The sequence below is a fragment of the Candoia aspera genome, chromosome 2, assembly GCF_035149785.1.
Source record: "Candoia aspera isolate rCanAsp1 chromosome 2, rCanAsp1.hap2, whole genome shotgun sequence".
In the NCBI taxonomy this organism is placed as follows: Eukaryota; Metazoa; Chordata; class Lepidosauria; order Squamata; family Boidae; genus Candoia; species Candoia aspera.
This window is the reverse complement of record NC_086154.1, coordinates 192,348,570-192,374,987: the sequence shown is the minus strand read 5'-3', so window position 1 is coordinate 192,374,987 and position 26,418 is coordinate 192,348,570. Positions and strand designations below refer to the sequence as shown.

At 36.7% G+C, this 26,418-nt stretch overlaps 1 protein-coding gene across 2 annotated transcripts in view; it reads left to right on the top strand.

Moving 5' to 3' along the window:
- KDM4C (lysine demethylase 4C) overlaps positions 1–26,418 on the top strand; it is a 239,934-nt gene that overhangs the window by 112,804 nt on the left and 100,712 nt on the right. For both annotated transcript variants that reach the window (XM_063295063.1, XM_063295064.1), the window contains 4 exons: positions 14,586–14,776; positions 19,190–19,419; positions 20,618–20,931; positions 23,141–23,252. In XM_063295063.1, coding sequence (XP_063151133.1) covers positions 14,586–14,776; positions 19,190–19,419; positions 20,618–20,931; positions 23,141–23,252 — 847 coding nt within the window. The remainder of the gene's footprint in view (positions 1–14,585; positions 14,777–19,189; positions 19,420–20,617; positions 20,932–23,140; positions 23,253–26,418) is intronic.

Here is a 26,418-nt window from a genome sequence, read left to right as displayed (position 1 = left end):
ATGTAGATGATGCACTGTTACTCTTCATTACTCAATTGGAATGGGGAGAGCGTTACCCAGAGCTGCCACCTATTCCTAGAATTTTTTTTACCATTGATTATATATATAAAAAATAAGTCATGGTCTTTGCAAAGAAATTGGCTAAATATAGGCTGGAGGATACCATTATCTCTCCTGCAATTAAAGGTTTTTATCACAGTGATTCACTCACATGGGATGAACACCTGCACAGAGCTCTGTTCAGAACCTTCTAGAGCTTACAGACTTGTTTGGTAGGACATACCAGACAGATTTACAACTATGCAGGTTCTGTCTTGTTTGGTGTGAGTACTTTCAGAGCTGACCCAACTAACTTTCCAACCAGTAGGGACAAGTCTTCTATCCAGACCTTGGTTCCTTCTGCTTTATGGTTATGGATGATTCTATTCCACAACCCTCTTGGCTGAAGTACAGCAGGCTGTATTGGCTTCTACAAGGTTTCCATGCAGCTAAATGAAAATCCTTTGAGCCTTTACCCAGAAGCAACAGTATTATCCCTTGCAGTATCCATCACATTTTGGCCTTTCCTCTGTACCTGAAACAGCAGTTTGGCTTTCTCTTCAATAAAAAAATTATTTTGTGGCCATCTCATCATTTTTCCTTTGTGAGGAAGTTAATTTTCTTATTTCTATCACACAGATAACTTCATATCTCTGTCTTCAGCTTCATCTTTGAACTCTCTCTCTTACTCTTTATATGTCAGTTGAAACCTTTTGAAACCATGGCCTACCACACAATTTCACCTCCATGCATAGAAGATAGAGATTTTCTTGATGGCTATGATATTGACTTGTCAATCAGAGAAAATGTGTACCTTGTAAAGAGATCTTTCTTTCCTCACTTTCCATAGGGACAAAGTAGTCCTTCATCCATGCATTTATTTGCTTCATTCTTTGCATGTCTATCGTGCTTTTCTTTTTACCTAGAGCATATGACACCATTTATTCCCATCTAAAGAGTGTAGTATTTCCCCCGCAGCATTTCTGCAGATGGATAGTGGCACACCTCAAGCTTGGCTATGAGCTGTCAAACAGTTGTGCACTTTTTTGATCTGTATTTACTCTCCAAGTATTCTTTAATTACTAAATTCAATTTTGAGGCTGCCTGATTCCTAAATGACTCTGGGTGGCTTAAAATTAAAAGGGAAGAACAACACACACGCACACACACACACACACCACAATCAATCTCAAAACAGTATACTACCAGTAAAAAGCCAAAACCATGGGGACTCTGCAACCACTGATCCTCCGTGACTGGATCAACAGCTTCAGCTGGCATGTTCTCCTACCAGAGCTATCTCTGAAGGCTTAGTTTGATTAGACTGGATTTCAGTGCCCAAGAGCTGTAACCTTTGAAAGGCCATTCTCTTGTGACAACTATATCTTCTTCCAGATAAAAGCTTGCTACTCACTTACATATGTGGATTAGACTACAGTGAAGAAGAACTGGTTATTTATTTGTAATTGTGATTCTTCAAATGGTCATCTGGGAATTTACAGAAGCAATCCTTCTACTCCTCTTGGTCTCAGATAAAGCCATTGTTCCTTCAGCTCTCATTGTTCCTTCAAATCTGGCTGAAGGAAATGAAGAGTTTCCTTCAGGGCTTTTGCCAAAAATCTTTAATGTATAGAAAATCAGGTTCTGAATCAGGTTTAGTGCAGGAACATAATTCATGTGTGTGAGTTCACAGATCAAAGTACAGGTAAGTAACTAGCTCTTTTAAAGACCAAAATGTATAGCTCCCAGGAATGTATTTACAAGGATTTTGGCTTGCTGGTGTTGTAAATATGTTAGGAGCTAGAGTTCACCAGGATTGGAACATAGAGAATGTAAACATGAAATTGTCACTTAGAACTCACTGTGGGAAACATTAAATGAATTTGCTGTTATGCTTGGAAAATGTGGAAAGAAAAGCTCCCAGAATGACACCCAAGAGGGTATAAACTGGGGAATTGGTCTTAATTGTCAAAAGCAATTAAATGCTTTAGAGCTTCATTATGGTGTTGTAATAAAACTCTATTTCAACCCATGCCTTGTCATATACTGGGGAGCTTCAGCTGCATTCTAGCCAGGCTACAGAGCCTATTAGCTGGAAAAGGTACAACTCATATCTTTAAGAGCTGTATTTTCAGTTTTTCAAAATATGTCAAGCATGTCAATGCATTTGAGATCTGGATCAGTAACAGATGAGGCTTGAGGTTGGGTCTATTATTTAACTTTTGACTTAAATTAATATTTGTCCCAATTGATTTGGTCCTTCTAATTTTTCTGTATGGTTTTCAATCTATCTGGAATAAGTTATTGAATTAAAAGCTTCTGTTGTATGGCTTTTCCTGGAGTTTTGTTTGTTTCACTTAGATTTTATGAAGCACAAATGGCTATCAGGCATGCTCAAGATACCATATTTCTGAAGGATTTTGTGCACTTCTCAAGTAATCTAATCTAGCAAATTTAATGGGAAGTTCAATGCAGCAGTCTGTTTGTTTATTATTTTAGTCCTGAACTAGTGTAGGGCCTTTCAGTACATTGGCACATTTCAGCAAGTTGCTATCAGTTCTGTTTGAAAGATGGTATTGCAGTGTTTTACTTGAAGAGTGAATTTGTGTTTGTAAATCTAGTAATGTAGAGGCAAAGGGATATATCCTTTTATACCATTTATAAAATATTAGCATTTTTTCAGTCACTTTTATTTTAGTGAAAATATTGCCAGATCTAATGCATTTTATGTGTCTTTTCTTTTATCAAGTCATTATTAAGCAACTCTGCCAAAATAGTCTAGTTTTGTGCTATTTTTTTATGTAACACAGGAGTGTTTTACTAACCTGACTTAACTAATTTTGATTAGTTTTCTTCATAGTGTCTATTTGTTAACGTAATACTATAATGTTGAATTGGTCTCTGAATGTAAGATGCCATTGTATGTATTACTTTTTGTTTGTCCTAGTGCTGGCCCAAGACCATAATAAAGATGCCCATACAGACAGCTTGAAGTTTGATTCCCATTAATAGTTGAAGTGCAGTGTGCCAATTCAATGGATACTTAGCCAGGTGCTCACTATTTTGTCTTCACTGTGTACTGTTCTATGTGTTGCTTTGTGAGGTGGTACGGAGGCTGAGGTAGCCTCAGAGCCTGTATGCTGCTATAGCCTTTTCCACAACAGGAAGGGAGCTGGTTTGGCTCATCCCAATGCCTCTGTCTATATTCTCATGGACAGCCATTCTGAAGACCAGTGCCAGATGCCTTCCTGTTGCTTCATTTGACTTACCTTTCTGCAGGAGAAAAACAATGGGCTAATCCTTTTGATGGTGAAAAACCCACACAATCTTTTTATTCTCCTGATGGATTGCCTGAGATGAAGGTCAAATGAATAGTGAAGTTAATTTTCCTACAAGTCCTACTAGGCATGGAAATAATTAGGATTAGAATAAGGAAAACATCCACATTTTTGCACATGCATCAGGTACACACACCTACTTGCTGAAGCTTTCATTGGTCAAATGGACTTACAATCTGTATATTTATATGTTCTATTTTTAACAATTCAGTCTTTTACTTGTTCAGAAATGGAAAATCAAAACCTTAAATGAGTTTCAGTTTTCACAGTTTCTCTTCTGGTGTGCATTTTTAACTTTATAAGTCAAATTGGGCATGTAGTATCAACAGCTTCCAATTTTCAAAACTTTTACCATAGTGGTATAAAGTTCTTTCCTCACCCCTGCTATTGCTCTAATGAATGCATTTTGATTATACTATCATGGAATAGTGATAGTCAGTTCTATGTTAAAACAATACAATTTTTAGTGATTGGATAAAAGGGAGAACATTCTTCATTTTCCTATTGTTAGTATTTCTAATGGACCTTTGTTTTCCTTGGTCATATATCAAGTTGTTTTTATTCTATTCAAAGGGCCAGTCCAAGCAGACAAGGGAATAGGAGTGGGGAGCAATCAGATTGGGTCAAATATTTGCTATCAGCTGATTTTGCTTACTTCCTCTTAAGCAGCTGAAAATTCTTCCTTTTCCTTGAACAACATGATGGCAAAGAGGAAGCTCTATTTTATGCTAAATCTTTTGGTTGTGTCTTTCTATGTATTGTGTGGAAACTAGATGAGGCTATTAGAAAGGGAAAGAAAAAGCATTCTTATGCCTCTAGGTTTTAGTAATACAATGTCCAGTAAATGAAAATTGATCTGCTTTTCTTATGTGGTGAGTTGCTTTGAGGTACCCACTTCTGATACTGTGTTTCTAGAACTACAAAATCTTGCTACCAATAAATAATAACATGGAAAACATCTGAAAAAATGGAATTATTAATTTGGGTAGCTTTAATAAACATGTCTTATGCTGCCATAATAGAAATAATAGCACATTTGGGAAATCACCATTTGTAAGTGTGATGACTGCCCTACTTAGCTTACCATTAAATTTGATTCATACGTGGTTAAAGTAGAAATCTCTTTAATGGAGTGTAGTATGCAGTACAGTGAAAAAGTTGTGAATAGAAGTTCCCGCACTTTCTTCAGGTTAAACAGCGCAATGAACTCAACCTCCTCCCCCTTTTTTGGTATGCAGCCCCCTTCTCATGCCAGGTCATTCAGTTCTGTGCAGATGTCTCCAACGGCTCAGCAGCTTGACCTTGGATGCCAGAGATAGCCCAAATAAGATGCTTTCACACTCCTGGCTTATCCCCCTCCCACTTCTATGGACTTGCAAGCCTTGACACGTGTTGACTTCGTTCATGCATGCGAGTTGGATCAGATGTTCTGGGAACGTTTGATCTGGGAGCATGACAGTAAGTATTCGTATGTGTTTATGTGGTGGTGGTAGAGAGAGAATTTATTATTTTATTAAGTAAAAAAGTCTTTATTTTGAACTCAGAATTTGGAAACCAAGAGATAGGAATTAGTAATACTTCCATCTTACAATGCTAAGCTTATGTCAGATCTGTTTCACACAAAATTACAGTGGTAAAATCTGTTTCATACTGGTTTCTGTTCTGTTCTTCCAAACAAGTTTTCTACTCTAATTTAATCTGTCAAGTGGCCAAAATTTTAAATGGATACTTGCCTACATTTCTTCTAAGGTAGAATATATTTCAGCATGTTTCTTTCTTGACATCAAATAGACCACAATAGGAAGCAACTTTTCAAGACATGCTGAAAAGGGCTGTCACATTTCCTTTTTACATATTTATATTTATAGTTTTTCTTTTTTGTTACAGTATAATGTGTACAGATGTCTATTCTGGCATCAGATATGCAGCTGGAGAAAGGGAAGCAGAATTGTCTTAGAATGATCTCTACTGCTTGCCAAAAGTACTAAACTGCTTTGTTTATGGTTGATTTATTTATGGTTGATGATTTCCAGATAACAGCAAATAAATTTAAAAATATCCTCTTGGAAATCTGTGATGAATATATAATTGAAATATGCTGTATATTGTGGATTTTTTAAAAAAAAGTTTGGACTTTTTCATAGCAAATGGACATCTCAGCATTAAGAATAGCTTGCATTTATGCTACATAAAACTTCTTGGTCCAATATTATCAATTATCTCAACAGAAAAAAAGTTTAAGCGGTCCTGTTCAAATTGTATGTTTCAGTGAGCAACAGAAGTCAACAGAAGCTGATTCAACCTTTGCAAAGTTAAATGTGACTTTTTTTTCAGTTCAAATGTATACCTACTGTTCATATATAGTTATTTAAAGATTCAAATAAGAAAACAGTGAATTTGGCTGGTGATAACAGTGAAGTTTATCTTATGAAAGATGAAAGGCCCCCTCTGCAAGCACCGAGTCATGTCTGACCCTTTGGGGGGACACTGCTTTTGCGACGTTTTCTTGGAAGACTATATCGGAGTGGTTTGCCATGGCCTTCCCCAGTCGTCACCTTCCCCAGCAAACTGGGTACTCATTTTACCGACCTTGGAAGAGTGGAAGGCTGAGTCGACCTGAGCCGGCTACCTGAGAATCCAGCTTCTGCTGGGATCGAACTCGGGTCGTGGGGAGAGTTTCAGTTGCAATGCTGCCCCCTACCACTCTGCGCAACACGAGGCTTTTCTGACGTTTATCTTATGTTAACTTAAAACAAACCAAAGCTAGGAAAATAGAAGTAAGCAGACATGCCCTATGATAGGTGTGTTACACTATGGGGAAAAAAGCCAATACAACATTTGGATAATATCAGCTTTCTTTGCTGTATTTCCCCCTCTCTGGATTTGGGACTGAAACACCAAGAACAAGTATGAATGCATGATGTAAAATTGTAAGCAACAGAATTTGTTATCTTGCATATCCTACTGCTGATAAAGTATGTTTGCTTAGGAAAATTCTGGCTTATGGTATTCAGCGAACATCTTATCATGGTACAACAGCATCTATCACTAGAGCAGGCCTTCCTCTTTGTCAGCTCCTTGATTCTGTTTCAGAGGGGTGGAAGATCTTCTGGAACAGTCTTAGAAGGAAGGTTACAGTGGGAAGGAAAGACGTCAGATAACATTGACATCTCTCTGAATTTACAGGATTTGTTGAATGGATGAAATACTAAATCTCAAATAACAAATTTGAGAAACTGGCTCAGGTAGTATTTCATGGATCTCTGGGATAATCATCCTGCAATCCCAGGTCACAGTAACATTACAGAAAATAATTATTTTAGTTTCAGTATTGTAATATATTTTATAAATTGTTTTCTGCCTGTTATTATTAATTCATATACTTCCGTAGATATATATATATGAATCTGTTCGGAGTTTTAAAAGAACTTAAGAAAGTTCTGCTTCAGTGAGGCAGTGTAAAGTTCTGCTTCAATGAGGCAGTGTAACAGCCAATAGGTACAGGAAGCAGAAAGGAGAAAGGAAGGGGCAAGCAAAGAAAGGGAAGGACAAAGAGAAGAAAGGTTAATGAATGTAAATTTGCTGCAAGGTTTATATTGGCTTGGATTGAGGCCCTGGCATTTATGCCAATGATGGGTGTTAAGGTGAGTTTTATAAGAAATAAGAAATTAACATTTTTGCTCATGCTTTAATCTCACAAATGGTGTCAGAAAATTAAAGATTTAATTTGGAAAAAAATCATGTTGGATCAGGCTAGAAGGGAAAGGGACATATGATTTATATAGATTTTGTTTGGTTTATGATTATTTTTCTTAAGATTTTTTTTCACTCAGACTCTAAATTCCAAACAACAGAAAAACTTGTAGTCAATTTTCCACATGAAGGCATGCATGTTTAGTTAACTTCAGTGAAATCTGTAACTTGTTTTAGTTTGGGGTAACATTGCTCAGAGAATTTCAAATGGCAAAGATTTGAGTGAATACCTTACTAATTATCATGCAATATTGTTTTAATCATTGAGGTTTGTTTTCTGAATATAGATTTTTTCCCCTTTTGCACAGAATCTATCTATACAGAGAACTTCCTTCCAGCTATAAATTTATAAGGCTTTTAAAATATCTGTATGACAATATACATATTTAGGTCTAGAGCAGTGTTTCTCAACCTTGGCCCTTTTAAGATGTGTGGACTTCAACTCCCAGAATTCCCCAGCCACATGATGGCTGGGGAATTCTGGAAGTTGAACTCTACCTGTCTTAAAGGGGCCAAAGTTGAGAAACTGGTCTAGAGACTTGTGGTTTTGACTAAAATTATGGAAACAGTTTATATCTGTTTTTTTTTATACCCCCATAGAAGGTTGAAAACATACAAACTGCCCTGTAGTGTAGTACATTTAAGGTGAGGATGGAATTGAAACTGGTTTGAATTTGCAGAGATTGCCTTGTACTATGCTTAAATTGCTGTATCAGACCTCTTTCCAAACTTGCAATATACACTTGTGTCAGGCTCTGCCTGCTAACCAGTAAAGACACAGATGCTAGCGTGGGCTTAGGTTCTGGCTTTATTGATAGAACAGAGTGCATGCCTTTTAGAAAAGCTGAGAGTGAGTGGAGCGCGCCGGAACAGGATTTAAATAGCCCGCGCCGGTCAGCGCTCCACCGCTTCTTACTTCGGGTGCACCCCGAGCCCCGTCGGTTCCATTGCCGGTAGGTGAGGGGTCGTGGAGCCCCTCCTGTGCTCTGGGCGTTTCCTTGATTGCTTCCCTGGCCGGTGATGGTTCATTGCCGGGCGATCAGGTTCGTAATCTCTTTGACAGCTCGGGCGCGCCTCGTGGTCTGGTCTTGTCAATTACCTTCTTTGCAACATTGTATCTGTATCTCTCTCTTCCGTGCCTCCGGCTAGAGTTGATACTTTGTTGCCAGCACCTGTTGCTCTCTCTTGTTAGCTAGTTGCCTTTTCCCTTAATCCGCCCGGTACCCATTTCCCTGCATTGTCATGCGAGCCGTTGTGATGTCACAAGCATCGCAACGGTGATCATGACAACTTGGTTGTATGTTACTGTAGGTGTCATACTGCATTGCATTGCTTGCCAATCACATTACATTTTGTACCTGTTAGAGTAGTCATTTCCTTTCTTTGATGTGGACTTCTTTTTTAGTCCATTAAGAAATAACAAGGACTATCATTATGCTTGGAGAGACATACAGAAGTAGGAAAAATGTATTTAAAGCTGCACAGAAACAACAGAAAACATGCGGGAAGGAGAATGGAATGATATCCTGGAACGTATGATTGCCTGACTCTAACACTGAAGTGAAGCTCATGTAGCAGCTTTTTTTGGGGGGGAGGGGCTGTCCTCAAATATATGACCATGTGCCTATAATGTTAAAAAGGATCTTCGTATCCTGAGGATAATTTCCTGTATTGGTCATATGAACAGTCACCTTGGCATGATATGTTTTTTGTTTTGCTTTCTCTGGCACTGGCTGGTGTTACTTGACTTTGGAAAAGAAAACCTGGCAGTATTAGAGAGAATGGAATGTAAAATTCCCAGCTGCTACAGATGGCAGAATATTTCTTTATATTTTCAAGTACTAATGTAGTAGAATCATCTGTTCTTCTTAATTTCACTGTGTAACAATGCCTTTTTCAGAAAGTTAGTGTAAGTTCTATCAGCCCAGTTCTGAAATACTGAGATATTGATTTCTTATAAAGATCCGTTAATCATTTTAATCTCTACAGTGACCTCATTAGTATGATTAATTTTATTCCAAATGTTTTGGTCAAATTCACTTTTATTTGCTTCGCTAGTTAAGAGAAAATGAACTTCTGATTAGGACATAATTCAGATAATATTTATGGTTTTAGCCTTCAGTATACATGGTTGCTTACTGGAAGAAAGGACAAAGCTTTTTCCCATTCTGTAGCCAATACTAAAACAGTATTATTCTCAAGAACTGATTATGTTGTTCTGATTAAATTTTCATTTAATAGCAGTGGATTAAAAGGATAAAATTATTTTTTCTTGCCATAGTCCACAACTCTGAATATGTAGTATTTATTTATTTCATTTTAATCATTTAGACATATTTATCTCATTGGTGATGCTATATGCAATAGGAAAAGCTAATATGACATTAAATTATGCTATTATTTATCCAGTAAATCAGTAATTGAAAACATTTGTTTATTTACAATTTTTTTTAGACCTAAAGTTTAAAATCTTGAGAGGGAGTTATTTTGAAAATAAGTGAGAAACTGACAATATTGATTTCTTTTTGTGAATAAGTAGCAGACAGAATGTGCTTTTCAAGGCTTTTTATCAAAACAACCTTTGTTTTATTGAAGCTTGTACAAATGGATAGCTGATGTCAAAGGTTATGCAGTATGGAAGGTCAGTGTAAAAATATATCATTTCCTGATTCTGCTAAAGAAGATTGTCTATTCTTGCAGCATATCATTTTCATATTCAGGCAATATTTGCCGAATGTTTGTTTTACTGGCAATATGGAACAAGTAAATCATCTCTTACAGCCTTTTAACAGGAAGTTTGTTGCGATACGTATTTTGAATTTGCTTGGTTGCTGTAAAAACTGTGGCTATAACTAAAGGAATCATTAACAGTATGGTATCTGTAGCTTTTGCAATAATTGAATGATACTTTTGAGTTTCAACTAATGCTCAGAGGTCTAGAGACCTAGATTTGTTTGTTATTTGAGAGGAATGTATTGGATTGTCAAGTGCTCATTTATCCTTATATAAATGGTTCATAGTTTGAATAGGCACATACAGAATTATACAGATCTATTTTTATTGTATATTTCAGTTTCTAACATGCATCTTGTAGACTACATACCCCTGATTCTCTTGAAAAGAATAAAGGCTAATCATACTGCCCAGAGTTGTGTTTTCAGATGGGTGGCCAAACACATACAGTATTTTAAATGCACAAACAAAATGCAAATTGAATTTTACATATATTATACTATATTGACGCTCATGATGTTATGTCACAAATAGTCTTATTGCATACATAAAACAAATGGAAAATACTCCTTCAGAACTTTCCTGAGAGAGAATTCTTATTTCCAAATATATTTTGTGAAACAGTGAGTCACTTAAACTGTACAACAAGTCCTTGTTTAGGATATTTGTTTTTAATATGTGGTGGCATTTTCTTCTCCTTTCCCCAATAATATTTGTGGCAAGTCTTTAAAAAATGCCTATAAATGCCATGTTTTAAAGCATTACTCCAAACAGTTTCTGTGCCTGCTGGATTGTGAAGATTTTCTGGGGTAGCTTAGTGAATTTCCTGATGATTTGATAGGCAGCCCTGTCTTGAGCTTGGTGATTGATCTCTGCCTCCACCAACACCAACTTGAACTAGCCACAGAGAAATGAGAACTATCACCACAATTCCCCTCACTCCTAATCCCCATAGGTGGTCCAGAACTACATCTTGGTCAGTGGTATTGAAAGCTGCTGAAAGATGAAAAAGAGCCAAACAGTCACTCCAACCCATCCCAACCCCACCAGTGGTCATCCGCAAGTGCAATCAATGCCATCTCCATATTGTGTCCCAGTCTGAAACTGGACTGAAAAGGCCACATAAGTCACTTCCTCCAGGGCCCTCTAAAGCTGCCAGTTGACCATCTTCCCAATAACATTTTCTAGACTGGACAAAAAAAGAACGATTAGATCCAGTGACAGTATCTTATGGAGGGGGGATACAACCACCTCCTTCACAGCTGGCAGAATCCCTTCCCTCAACAAAGTCGATGCTATAGCATGGACTCAACCACACACCATCTCCTTGAAGGCCTTCACTAACCAAGAGAGGCAGGGATTTAATATATAGGTGGTTGGGTTAATGGTCCTAAGGATCCTGCTTGCATCAGGAGTTACAGTTTCAAACTCAACCCAGATAAGCATGAAAGACTGTGTTTCCATCACCTCAACAAGTCTGCCCAGTTGACAATCACCACTCTACCCTTTGACCTTGAGCTTGTTGCTGCTGCGAACTTGAAACCTAGCTGGGCAATCTCAAGAGGGTAACTCCCTTTAGACCCAACTAGATATCATTTATATATGCAAGGTCAGCTGTCTCATCTGTGATCAAATCATGGATGAGAGTGAGCTTACTATATATCGACCCAGAGCCATCTAGAATCCAGTAGTTGACATGAATACTGAAGGCTGGAAGGTGGGACTGACCATCAGTCCCAAGAGCAACCATCACTCAGATTCCCACCATATTTTCCTCTGCCTGTCAAAACCTGAATGGTACTTTCCTCTTCCCCCAATGCCACCCTGTCCTCCTGGCCATGGAATCCAACTAATTAACTTCCTCTTCACCCCACCCAAAAGATTATAAGTACTTCATAGTCCACAATGAAAAAGAGTCTGGTGAAACAAAATCTGGCAAGCAGGAACTTGGGATAGGGAAAGAAGACAAATTGCCAGAGTGGCCATGGGGCTTGGATCAATAACAACTAGTCCCTTGACCCAACTTTGCTCCCCTCATCCCAGCTTCTTTCTGTCACATCTCTGGTCACAGCCCCGTAGATTTTGTAGGTCTTCGTGAAGAACCATTCCATCCCAGGTGCCAGAGAGCTTGTTGATGCTGTGCAGCCAGGACCACCAAGAGAGAGAGAGAAAAAAAAACTCCTTCAGCTAAACCTTTTCTCCATTAGCAAATGTGGGTAGGGACTGGATATGCACCATAATCTGGAAACTCTGTAAGGAACCAGCAAAAGCCAAATGGTGTGACTGGTAAAGCCACCAGCACATTCTGGCATTGCAAAATTGCAGGTATCAATGCATCAGTCTTGCTGCATGGTTGCCAATCCAGCTTCCCAGCTGTCAGATACCTCTGGCTACTGCTGCTCATTCACACTGCACCTCTGCTGCCATCACAAATGTCATCCAAGCAAGAAGGAGGTAAGACCTCTTTGAATCCTCCACAGTGGCTAGTCCCTTCTTCCAGTTCTTCTTCTCCTTATACCCTTCCACTCCGAGCTGCTTAGTGCCCCATTTGCCCAGTATCCACTATAAAAAGAGAAATACAATGAGTCTAAAAATTGTGTTATATTTTAAATTACGATTCCCCTTTGTCCCTTGCATTGTCTTTTATACTTTTATATAAAGACTTTGCTTTTTGAAGAATAGGAACCTCTGGATATTATTTCAGAAGGGACATATTTAATCAATGAATTAATAGCGGCGTTAGTGTTCATCCTATTTCAAACTTCAGGAAGATTTGGAGCAAATACTGTAATCTTTTAAAGTATCTAAGGAATTGTTTTTCATGCCTGCTATCATTGTATCTTGAATTCAGAGGCATGCGATAGGGAAGGTTGGAAGAAACTATGATTCTTCTTCCATAAAGTACCCCTTGTGTGCCCCCCCCTCCAAAAGCAACAATGAATAAAGTCAGCATATGTTTAATATTCAGAAGAATAGTAGAGAACTGATCATGGAAGAAAAGGGAGCTGCTTTGGCCAATTCCTCCTTCCATCTGCTGCCCCCAGTACCACTTACCATGCTGCTCCCTAAGATCCCTTGGCCATCAAGAGCAGTTTTGGGGTACTCACAGAATGAAGTAATGGGAGGAAAAAATGGCAAAAGTCATTTCCATCCTCTTTCTCAATTTAGGAGGATATATTTGGCTCAAACTCAGTATCTTTTTATAAGGAAAATAATTAAGTATACGTTTGGATTTCCTTAAGAGAGAGATTAATTTGGTCAGTATGAAAAAGATGTGTGAAGAAATATCACTATGCCAAAATAAATACATTTTAATTTATGGCAGCATGAATATACTGTATCTGTGAGGAAAGGTCAGGAAACAGCACAAGAACTACTGGAACTCTATTGTTGTATGGTATAATAACAGAATCTTGAAAACCTGCCAGAGTTTTCCTCTGCTGGTTCATATAACCATGTAGAATAAAGGTAGGGTTATTCTTATGCTCCCTCCTTTCCTAAGACTATGTTGTCATTTACATTCTCCTTTATTATCTCTTAATGGTTCTGCAAACCGTTTTTGTATTCCTTCGTTAACTTTATCTCTGCATTTCTCTACAATATCATTAATTTCATTATGAGATACAATCAGTGCTTATGTTTGAAAAGATCTTCAGAAACACATTGGAAAATGTGACAAAGAAGCACTGTAAGACATCTGAAAAAATTATTCTGAAGCATACAGTAATATTATGATAGGAAATATGCATAAGAAAAGATAAGCATTTTCATATATTAAGACTGGAATTCCATACGCTTAGAAATACAGTTTATTGAACTTAATACTTGAAGCCCTTCTTACTGCTAGTTTTTCTTCTGCTTATAAGTCAGGCTAGTTTTACCTTGAGGAGGCAATCCTGAAGATACCTAGAAGCCAAGCATTGTAGAGCTTTATAGGTTAAAAACAGCACTTTGAGTATATCTGCAAACGTATTGGTAATCAGTGCAGCACTGCTAATATAAGAGTTACATACAGGTAGTCCTTAAGTTATGACCACTTGTTCAGCAACCACTCAAAATTATGATGGCGCTGAACAAGGGGGACTTTGATCAGACTGCAAAGTTGTGGCCATTGCAGCATCCCCACGGTCATGTGATCATGATCCAGGAGCTTGGGTGCCTGGCTTGTGATTACAATGTTGCAGCAGGCCATGGTCACGTGATCACCATTTGCGACCTTTGCTGACAGCTTCCCACAAGCAAAGTCAATAGGGAAGCCAGCAGGGAAGGTTGCAAGTCGCTCCCATAAGTCACTCCTGCTGCTTTTTCTTTTGAGGAGCCCCACTCTGTAGCATCCCATGCCTGCCCACACTCCGTAACGTATGCCTGCCCGCGCTCCGTAGCGCATGCTTGTCCGCAGCCTTCCCGCTGGCCTGTGGCCCTTGCTGGCCCGCCCCTAGCCAGGATTGCTGTTGTTAAGCAATGCACTCATGTGATGTTGCACTTTATGACCTCATTGCTTAGTGATGGCAATCTGGTCCCAATTGCTGTTGTAACCTGAGGACTACCGTTGTAACAGTTCTTACACATTGATTTAATTGATTTTGCCATTTGTTGGAGCTTTTACACCAAAAAATTGCCTACTATTCAGAGAATTATTCTGTGCATTGCTTCTATGGTTTTATTTAGTTTATTCTTTGTAAATGAACTTATTTTAACATATCCGATTACTCTCTTCCCTAGTGTACCTGCAGGAAAGACATGGTGACAATATCAATGGACATCTTTGTGAGAAAATTTCAGCCAGATAGATACCAGCTGTGGAAACAAGGAAAGGATTTATATAACATTGATCATACAAAGCCCACCCCTGAAACCACACCTGAGGTAAAGGCCTGGTTGCAGAGAAGAAAGAAAACAAAGAGATGTTCCAGGTGATAATAATGTTTTCCACTATATAGAGTTAAGTTTAAAATACATGCTCTCATATCTCAGATACTGTATTTTGTATTTTGAAATCTTTTATTTTATTTTAGTCATAGTTAATTTGTGCGTCCTTAAAACTAACAGTGATCCTGGGAGCAAAAAAGTCATATTTCATCATGATTATGCTTATTGAATGCATATATCGGCTTTGAAAAATTGAACGAGAAAGCATTACTGAACCTTTAATATTTGGAGGTCTGAGCATTAATATAATATTTAGACCTTTTCTGTTTATGGAGATTCCGAAAATGTTGCCAAGAAAACTGCATAGACTTGTCCAGGCAATCACCAGGAATCAGGGCTGACTCAGAGGCATAAAAAAGATCAAAAGAGGCAATTTTCTAAATACAGTAGTATGTTTCACCAACAACATATATTTTACTTTTTTTGTTTGTCTATTATTATATGATCAAATAAACATATTTTAATTAATAAGTAAACATTATTTTTGATACCCAACATCTATTTTGGTGTTTTTTTCCCCAAGATAAAAATACATTGTTTCTCTCTTCTATTTACTCAGTCTTTTTCCACTTTATGTTAGACATTTATATTCAAGTAAAATCCTTTCCTTATCTGATGTCCTTCACGTATTCTGGACAATAATCCCCATGCCAGCATGGATGAAAAGCATACTATCAGACAATTTTGGGAACTATAGACCAAAACAGCGGAACAATCCAAAACGTAGAAAGCTTTAATAGATAGCATGCAGTGTTTTCTGTTTTTCTATTAGATCATGATCTCTAACTTACAGATATAAGAAATACTTCAAAAAATTGCCATCTGTTGTTATTCTAAAGTGTGCTAAATGCTTCCAGGTTTTTCTTCACAACCACACCAAAGTTTGAGAGGAGAGAAGAAAACACACAGTTCTGAAGTTTGCTGCAATTTCTGTGATGTGTGTTACACCATATATACTATAGTAGTAATTACAAAAATCTCTAGTAAGAACAGAGATTTCTTAAAATAAAAAATGACACGAAGATATAACAATCTAATATAACAGCTAGCAGCTCCTGACAGTCATAATTACATAGTTCAGTTTCATAAAAGATCAGATGGAAACAGGACTAAAACAACTTCTCCATCAAAAGCCTCTTTTAAAAAGCCAACCTTGTGATGTAAATAAGGGAATGAAACGAGCTCTCTAGGAAGAGAATCCTGAAGTAAAAGTACAACCACAGAATAGACCCTTTCCTGGGTTAGTTCTAACCAAACATATAGTGCCTTTGCCAATGACCTAATCAACAGGCAACTTCTAATAAGAGGTGACAGCTAAAATCTGATTTAGTAAGATCCTTCTTTTTTGTAGATATTTGTTATGTTCTATTATAAAATACATATTAAAAAAAATAATGTGTCAAATTGATAAAGTTTAGCAAAGGCTATCTGTAAAGACAAATTCTATTGTTACATTTCCTAGAACTAATTATTAATGTACTATATCTATCCTAAAGGTAATTAAGACAATCTTGGGCTACCTGATCTGGGGTGCAGATCTCCAGATGATCACTAGGAGGCAGCAAAGGATAGGAGTTGTCTGTCTCTCTTTTCCTGCTGCCATTTAGTGGTTATTTGATTTTGCACCTCAAATCTGGGGTTTTAAATAATTAAGGAACATTACAATAATAAGAAATATGGAAGTGCCATAATTTTAACTGTTAGTTTTAAAATGATGAGGACAATATTGCTTTTTTAAAAATTGGATTTAAATTAATCTACATATGACTAAGTCTGTTCATTGCATGTCTATAAAATAAATATGGTTATGTGTTAATGCAAGACAAAGCATATACTGTTCTCAGAGTTGGAATCAGTAGTAAGGATAGAGAGCCAATATTGTCTCTTCTATTCTTGTTTTTTTCACAACAGCCATTTTGCATGATCTGTTGCACCACATGTAGATAATTGCATTTGAAATGTATAATAAATTTAATCTATGCTATGACCACAATATGCCATGGTACCACAATATGCTAAATAGCATCTATTTAGCTACATGAGAATAGATGTAGCTAAACAGATGTTATTGCCACTTCAGACGTAAGTGGCCACTCTGAATGTGGAGAGTCCATGCTCTCGCACTGTGATGAGAAATATGAACTGTGCCTGCATTATGTTTCAGAATGATGTTTCAATTGAACAAAGAGAAAATTCAGCAAAGTATATTTGAGAAGCCACAGTTCTTCTTTAGACCTATAAAAATTTGCAAGAATGATTCGAGGATTGTTATTTGAGTAATAAAACTATTGATGACCATACTTGGTTTTCAATACTACTAAATTGATTATTATCTCCTTCACCCAAAATTTCCAGAATAAATATTGAATGAGTTTTGCTTACTTGTAGAACCTGATCTTCAAATCTGATAAAGAGAATGAATTATTTTTTATATCAGACCTGAGAATGTTATTTAAAAGTTTCCTATCCCCATTCCAATGTAGCAGATGATTGTCTCATTGCCTGTATTGCTTGATTTCATTAGCAAGTACTCCCTTGCCTGATTGCTTCTTTTTTGATTGATAATCCTCTCTTCAAAAACCACAATTCTTGCAGGATATTCCACTTTAAACAAACATGTCATATCTAATTATTAATGCGTATGCATATTTGCATTCCAACTTGATAACCTTTGGTTTTTCATATGTATCTCATATAATTGTACAATGTTACTTTTGTATTGCTACAGAGTTTGGCATCTTTATTATACAACTACTATTTGCACTTGGCAGAGAAATTATTTCCTTGTCAGTACAACCTTTATTTATCTGGATAGCCAATTTAAAATTAAAAACGGAGACACTGTAGTAATTATGTTGAAAGTTTTATCAGATGAGTACATGCACTGAATTTATTCACTATGCTAAACTGGTAGTTGCATTTTTGTGCTGTTTAATTAATAGTCCTCACACAAGTACAAACCCAGCAAGAGATGCTCATCTCCCAAATGAAGATAAAATGTTCAGTTTCACCTTTGCTGTAATATGTCAAAGAAAAATATTATAATTTTGATTCTGGGAATAATATGTTTTCAGACAGAATCCCATATGTATCGAAACACCAGGTCAAGAAAAAGTTAAGTGATAATATTTGTGTTCTGTGCAATCATTTATGCTAGTACTGCTTTGTTGTAAGGTACTTAGACAAAAATGGAAATCATAATTGTGACATATGATTTGTGCAGTAGATTTTTAAAGGGCAAGTCATGATCATTTTATGTAGTATTGCTAGACAAATAATGGGCACCATCAGCTTCAACAATGCCTTCATGAATCAGTGAAAAATATAAAGGATACTACCTCCAAAGGGAAATTATGTAGATTTTTTTATTTGTATTTATTACACTCAGCAGATTGAGAAGGAATAACCATAGCATTTGGTTTATCTAAAAGGACAATGACAAAATATAATACAGCTTTGAAATTCTTGCTTTGAGCTGGTAGTGTTTTCTAGTTTCAGATATATTGGAATTGTTCTGGAAGACACTCCTCAAAGCTTCAGCACTCAGATACATTTTTTCATCTAAATCTTGATAAAACGAATAGATTCTGGAGCTATTTATCATGCTCAAGTGAAAAACTGGGTAAAATTAAGGTGGCTGTCAGATAGAGGCGTATCTATTTCCATTTTTTCCCTAAAAAATAGAAAACTTTGTTATAGTCATTAAGCACTATACCATTTCAGCAGCATGCATCAAAAGATGGGAATTCTTCCTCAGATAGAAGTAGCTTATACCTTACAATTGAAAGAGCAATAAAATGTGTGCATTAGATTAACTTGAAACAGCATGAGTCTTGTTCTCCATCCTTTTGTTGATTGTGCATTATCTCAATAGCTAAGTATAATTTCTAAAATATTATCTACTGCAGTTTTATATAAAGATATTCTCAGGTTGTGCAGTTCAATTCAGTTAGCTGTTGCTGAAGCTGTTTTTGTGACTGGTAAATACTGTATATTTTCTGTAAATGCTACGGAAGAGTAAATGGTCAAAATGTCTTCCACATTTTGTGACTGAGCAGGCTTGCTAAAGAGTGATAGGATGTGATTATAAGCACTGTCACATTCTAAAGAATGCTGAACCAAGCAGCTGACTTTGGAACTTGCTTCAGCAGGGTTATTTGAGGTCATTTTAGTTTAATGCTAGTTTTAAAGTGTAGTAATGACAGATTAAAAGGTTAAATTCAGTCTATTGTTAATCTCTTGCTTAATAAATTGTAAACACTATCTCTATACAAAAAGATGAAAAATTGTCATTTTTTTCATTTCTTAAAGCAAGTAAAAAGGACATTTCTATTGGTAGATATTTTATCTTACTCAAGCCAGACGTTCCATTTTGACAGCAGTATCTCTTATAACAGCTTCCAGCATACCCGATCACGATCAAAAAAGCTTAAAACTCCTGAAGACAAGAAGTCATCAACCATAGTGGTTGGAACAGAAATCACAGCCACTGAAGCAGCGACAGATTCCTTCAAGGTCAAAGAAAAACCATCAGAAAAAGTAGACACAGGAGTGCCTTCTGGGGAAGAGCAAGTCTCAAGCAGGATGCAGATAGATCAAAATTTATTGGATAACAAAAAGATACTGGGTGAGATGAATGGCATTATTTCCCATAGAATATGCAGGTCATTGATATTATGATCCTATAAATCTGCAAGTGAGAATTTATACCCTATTCTGTTCCATAATGCCTCTTTAATTCTGCAGTGATGTTACACAACCATGAACATATAGGTTATAGCTAGTACCTTTCTAATATTTGTCAATAATAAAAAATAATAGAACTATAACATTGTCCCACTAAAGCAATAATAGTTCAGAAGCAACTATTGCTAAGTGCTCTTAAAGTTTCAGCTTTATCTCATGATTTCCTAAAGGCTCAGGAGTGGATAATAATATACAAAATAATAAACTACTAATATATAAAATATCTTTAGGAAAGAATTTAACTGCTACAAGAGCCTTCAAATAAAATAACTATATATCTTATAATGCATAGTTTTTCACAGTGCTCCATATAAGCATACTGTTGCATGGCACAAAACTACTGGAATTACATCCTGGTTCCTCCCAGAAAGTAGAAGGCTCCTTCCTCACTTATATTACTATTGAATAAGTGATGTCTAGGTCTGCTTGTTCTGTAACAATTTACTAAGGTTTAGGATTGAATTGTGTTAAGGTAAGAAAATAACTTAAAACTTAGAGTTGGATTTAGAATTTCCTTCCTGCAGTTGAAAAAACTAATTTTGGCCATGGAAGACTCAGAGTCTAACTGGGTATTTTTGATATTACAATGGAAGATGTAATCTTCATTGAGTCTCTCCTTCCAGGAATACTAATGTCCCCCAACAATTTGAAGAAATGGGCTGAGAGACTGTTCATAAAAGTGGGCAAAGTATATTGTGGACTGTAGAAAGAGGTGATATTAGCAAAAAAAATCTCATATGTTTTCATTAGTAGCAGCAGTATTCTGTACAATACTCAATGTATTTTGTATGTATTTTTTGCCTGTGGAATGATCCTGGTTCCAATAAATACATATGAAAAAAATATTTAGAATAACAAGTCTATCCCTCAAAAATTTAACAAAGAACAAAGAACTTTATTCAATTTTAATCTAAAGATTAAAAAGCACCACTTATTTCTTGTTCATTTAAAAAAATCTGATGTTGAAATCAATTACCTATTACTAAACTGAAAATGTCTGCAGATATGTTTTCTATATAATAATAAAATGAATAAGAACTATTAGTGTCTATTATGTCTTAATGGTGAATTTTATATAGGTCATTCCCCTTCAAGCTCACAACTTGATCAAGTTCCTCAAATGCAGAATATACAGTCTGAAAAGGAAGAGAAAGAAATCGGTGACCTTGCACACATTTGTTCTGAAGAATCTAGATCGGTTTTGCTTTCATATCCTAGCTGCAATCAAGATGTTTTAAAAGCTCCAAATACTTCAAGGCAAACTCCTGAGGATGCTTCTTCTGAAATTGAGAACTTTGAGAAAGAAGAAACCAGCAGTGTATCAACAGAGGAGGATGAGATTAGTGATGCTGAAAGCAATAAAAGTGGTCTGGAACCTGGGGAAATATCAATGGTAAGAAAGAGGAAATTAAGATAGAATATGGGAGAAAACCTAGTATTTAGCCAGGAACAATAATACCCACTGCCCTAGTTGGTTCGTAACATTTTTCTATTAGAGTAAGGCAGATACCCTTTCATAAATTGTTTTAAGATACATTAGTAATGCTTGCAACAGCCTCACAGAGATCAGCATTATATTGCAATTGTGAGCTATGTGTAAGAATTAGGTAATGGAATACTTGTGGCTACAATTTTGTATATTTGTGTATGTATATAGTTATGGTGAAGATTTGAACTAGTGCCTTTGTAATTGTTTATAGCTTATTATGTTTTATTAAGTATTTAGGGTTTTTTTTTCATTTGAATGAGACTTCAAGAAATAATAACTTGGCACTAGATCTGTTTCTGGAACCTGCAAAGAAAAAACAGTTTTGGATTACCAGGGTTCCTAAGAAAGTGGAAGGTATATTTTAAAGCCAAGAATAAGGCAGCATTTTTCCTTTTACCTTTCTGAATATTTTCTAATATGTTTGCATGCTGCATCTGTCTAGTTGTACCAAGGCATTTTATACAGATGTGATTGAAAAAGCTACACAAATACTTGCTTTGTTTAATGACTGCACTATATTCTTTAATCATAAGACCAGCTGTAATTCATTAGGCTAATGACTCTTCAGGTCAGTACCCAGATCTGGCTACCTCAGAAATCTATGACAGCTGTAAGGTACTAATAGATTATGTTCTGTTCCTACCAGGCACCATCAGACATGTGCACTCCAAATTGTATGAATATTCTAGTAGCCAAAATAGAACTATCTAATATTCAGTGATTATCCAATCATCTTCCATATTGACTAAAACTGTAAAATTCCAGTAAATTTACTTTTTTAAAGATTTTTTTAATTCTACCTTTATTATTTTTTTTATAAATAACTCAAGGCGGGAGGATATTTTTACCATCTCAGCATTTATTAGAGATATTTAATTTTACTCCCAGCACTGAGATAATCTTGAAAACATAACTAGAAGAATTATTGCTACTATCAAGATTTAAACTAGAGAACATTTACATCTTCTCTGAAAAAGTAGTCTTTACTTGCTTGAGCATGAAAGTTCCTTTAGTCCAGTAATAAGGAAACTGAGGGCCTCAGATGTTGCTGAAATTCTAACAGCATTTATTGAGTGGGTGCTAACAGTGGGTGCTAATAGTGTAGAATAGCCTCAACTAGAAGAATATGGGTTCCCATCCCTATACTCCATCTTAATTAGGAATGGGCCATCACAAGTAATGCTTCTCAATGTGAGGTGCCAAGGCTATTTCAGCTTCCTTAGCTGATGCAGTAGTAGAATTGTGTGTGTTTTTAAATCCTCTCATTTATTAGAATGATATGTTCTGAAATTATCTCCAAGTGTTCCCAATCTGTTCTCTACTTTTGTGATGGCAAAAATCCTGTTCTAGCTACTCAGCATATGACTATATAATGACACTTGTAATGATAGAGTCCTATTGAAATTTTAAATTTTGATTTTCCCCCCCGAAGATAAAGCAATTCTAAGCAATTGCTTTCCAAAGATAAAGCAATTCTAAATCTGTGGGCAAATATTTTCAGTACTGAGAGTTGAAAAATCATTTACTTACAAAAACAAAAACACTCTACTGTAATTTCTACTTTTTCTCTTAAAGATTACTGAACTAAATTGAATTGACATTGCTATTGGAGGATATGTACTGTCTGCTAACCACCTTAATATTATTTTTCTATTTCCTCTTATGTACAATCAAAACTGGGGCAAGCTTTTGGGGCTGGGCATGGGGAGTCTGGCCAGTCACAAAAGATCTATATTCAGGAATGCAAACCTTAATTTGCTTTAGTTCCCAAGACACCAGTCCCTGTTTTACTTGAGCAAAAAAATGTCTACAAGATCCATCTTAAACCAAGGGGCATTCATGGAGCTTGGCACTTTGTTTCACAGCATGCTATATTCTCTTTACATTAATATTTATTTAAAATAATCTTTTTATAAAGCTAATGCAGCACCATTGGCACTACATTGAGAAGCAAAATGTTTTCATACTGTTTATAAATTCTGCTAAGAGACATATAACATCCTTTCATGAAAGCAAGATACTGTATAATGCACTGCATACTTGCTCTTCTCCACCTCTTTAAAGCACATTTCTTCTGTCCTATATTAAACACAAAATATGTTGTCTTTCTTAGATATTTGAAGGAGAAAAAAACAAAACATCAAAAAGTTGGCGTCATCCACTAAATAAACCCCCTGCCAGATCTCCTATGACACTGGTTAAACAGCAGGCAATAAGTGACGAAGGTGAGCATGTTTTTAAAGCGCCATGTAACAGTATATTTTTTAGCCAATCAATTAATATGCATACACTTTAAATGTTGCTTAATGATAAAGATGAAAAGGTACTTAATCTCATGCCAAAAATTCAACAATTGTAGAATGAACTGCATTAAATGTTTTTGGCATGTTTCCTGAATACATGATGTCCTTTCCATCCATCTTTTCTCTTTGTCCTCTGAATGCATTGTAAAAAGACCTTGTAAGATGCTCAGAATTGTTGCTTAAATACTGTAATTACTTCTTCCCAGAACATAACAGCTTTAGAACATCACAAAAAAACGTGTGTTTTAATGAAGCATTAAAAAAGATATCAAACACCCTTTCCAGGGAGAGAGATTGCCTTCACATGCAGGAGTGCACATTTGAATCTAACCCAGGTTTTGGTCAGAAGAATATCAGATTTATTTCCCCTTTATTAAGCTCTGAACTTTGTATCCAATTTCAGGTATGAAATAAGAGGAAAAAATGCATCGTTTTATATTGCTATTAAACAATACAATTAATTATAGTTTTACAAATCGTTCTTTTTCCCTAAAATCTCCTTATCCACTTTTCATCTCTGAAGTACTGCTATTATTAAAGATTAGTCATAGCATCTTTTTTTTAAAAAGAAAAATGCATTATATTGGCTTGGAATATTTAAGCACAACAACATGTTTGTTGTTTTCTCTTAAAATTCATAGTTGGAGTGGGGATTATTTATTTCTTAATTTGTTGATTTTTGTTGCCTACTTATCATATAGTATGCATAGCACTCCCACTTTCTATTTTTTTCCCACAACAATGCTATGATGTAGGTTGGGCTGAGTGAGTATGATTGGCCCTTCTGGGACTGAGTGTGAATTAGAAACTGGGTTTCCTTTATGCCAGTCCAACATCTTAATCACAACACTACGTTAGGATTGTGCTTACTGGAGAGATTAATCATGCTGTCTTTTTTAAAATTATGTGTGTGTGTGTTTTGTTTATTTTTAATCTGTCAAGTTAGTTAATTTCACTTAACATGTTAAAGACAGAAGTCTAGTGATTTGGTTACTCCTATATCTATTTAAATGTGGTTAGAATTAATGAGTTTATCTCCTTGTGAGTGCCCTTGACAGCTTTAAAATAGATTGGGAAACAAATAGCACCACTAACATCACAGTCATATTTAATTCTCTGTTTATGCTGTCCTATTTTTGAGGTTGAATCAAAAAGAAAACATTTGTTCAAACCAGTGTACAATATGTATTGCAATTTTTACATTTTACCACTCCTTTTAAACACATCTTGTGATTTTAAATTTGCAACACTGTGTATCTTGTGGCTTCATAGCTGCTATGTGCAGCTTCTCCACTTGACTAAGGGGCAGGGGGTAGGGGTGGGCAGAAAAGACTCCTTTAAAGTTTTGATGTGGGAGAATTCTGAGGATTGCTGTAACTTCTATCTGTTTAAACAATACATTTAAGGAAAACAGTAGACAACAAAGACCACTAGAAAAAGAAAAAAAAGTATTGAGGATGCAAAATTTGACTCTTGTCTAATTTGGTTTGTTACATGTGTAAGAGGGATAGCTGTTTAGTCTAGGAGACTATTCATCTTGTTTGAGAGTTGGAACAACACTGAGAGAGGTAGTAATTTGAAAGAGGTAGTAATCAGTAATCATTATAAAACAATCTAACTGGACCCAAAAGTGGTAAACAGCTACAGGCCAAAATGTGGAAACAATTGTTATTTACCAAACAAGGAAGCTGCCAATGGCTGTTAGTCACGATAGTTACATGTAGCCTTCAAAATCAGAATCAGCATGCTTCTAAATAGCAATCTAAAAGACAATAATAGTTTTGAAGAGACTATCAGGTACTATTTAGGGTTAGCCAAAAACTGCAATAAGGTTGCCCAAGTTACTAAGTGTATGCTAGCCTTCTGTGTTTGCTTACTTCAGTATAAAGGAAATGCTGCAATTCCCCACAGTCTTTGATTAAACAAATGTGAACACCTAAATCATGTATTTTTTGCTGCTTGTGGAAGTGAAGAATGTGCAATAATAAAATTGGGACATTCTGTCTCCTACCTTCATATTTTACAATCATAGAATTATTCTCTTTGATATTTATACAGGTAGTCCTTGAGTTATGACCATTTGTTCAGTGACCATTTGAAGTTATGATGGTGCTGAAAGAAGGGACTTACAACCAGTACTCGAAGTTCTGGCCATTGCAGTCATGTGAATAAAATTCGGATGCCTGGCAACCAGCTCGGAGTTTGAACTAGTTGCAGTATCCCACAGTCATGTAATTGCCATTTGCGACCTTCCCTGCCAGCTTCCCCCAAGCAAAGTCAATGAGAAGCTGACAAGGAAGCTCACAAGTCGCTGGGGTATGTCTCCCCACTGGCCTTTCTTTGCTCGCATGCACCGCGCCCTCCTTCCCCCCTTTGCTTGCACACACCCCACACCCACTTTCCCCAGCCATTCTGCACTTGCTCACATGTATGCACTCCACACCTTCTTTCCACAGCCTCCCTGCGATCACACACATGCATGCACATACCCTGTGCCCTCTTTCCCTGGCCTCCCTGAGATCGCACACATGCAAGTACGCATGTATCCCGTGCCTTCTTTCCTTGGCCTCCTTCCAATCGCATGCACATACCCTACACCCTCTTTCCACAGCCTCCCTGCTATCACACACAGGCATGCACTCCACATCCTCTTTTCTTGGCCTCCCTTCAAGTGTACACACACAGAAGCATGCACATACCCCACACCTCTTTCCACAGCCTCCCTATGATCACACCCACCCCACATCCTCTTTCCTCAGCCTCTCTGCATTCACACACACGCACCCCCCCCCCACCGTCTTTCCCTGTCCTCCCTGTAGTCACACACTCCCCACATCTTCTTTCCCCGGCTTCCCTGTGATCACATGCACCCTGCCCCTCATTCCCCGGCCTTTCTGAGCTCCTGCCACACCAAGAACCTCCTCCCGCAACTCAAGTTCAGCCTCTCCCACCCCCCTGCGGCACCTATGCGCTCCTTTCCTGGGATCCTCCGCTTCCTGCTTAAAGACCCCATGCATGTTGTGTTATGATGACAACTGGGACTGCCTGGATTGCCATTGCTAAGCAATGTGGTCATGTGACATTGCTC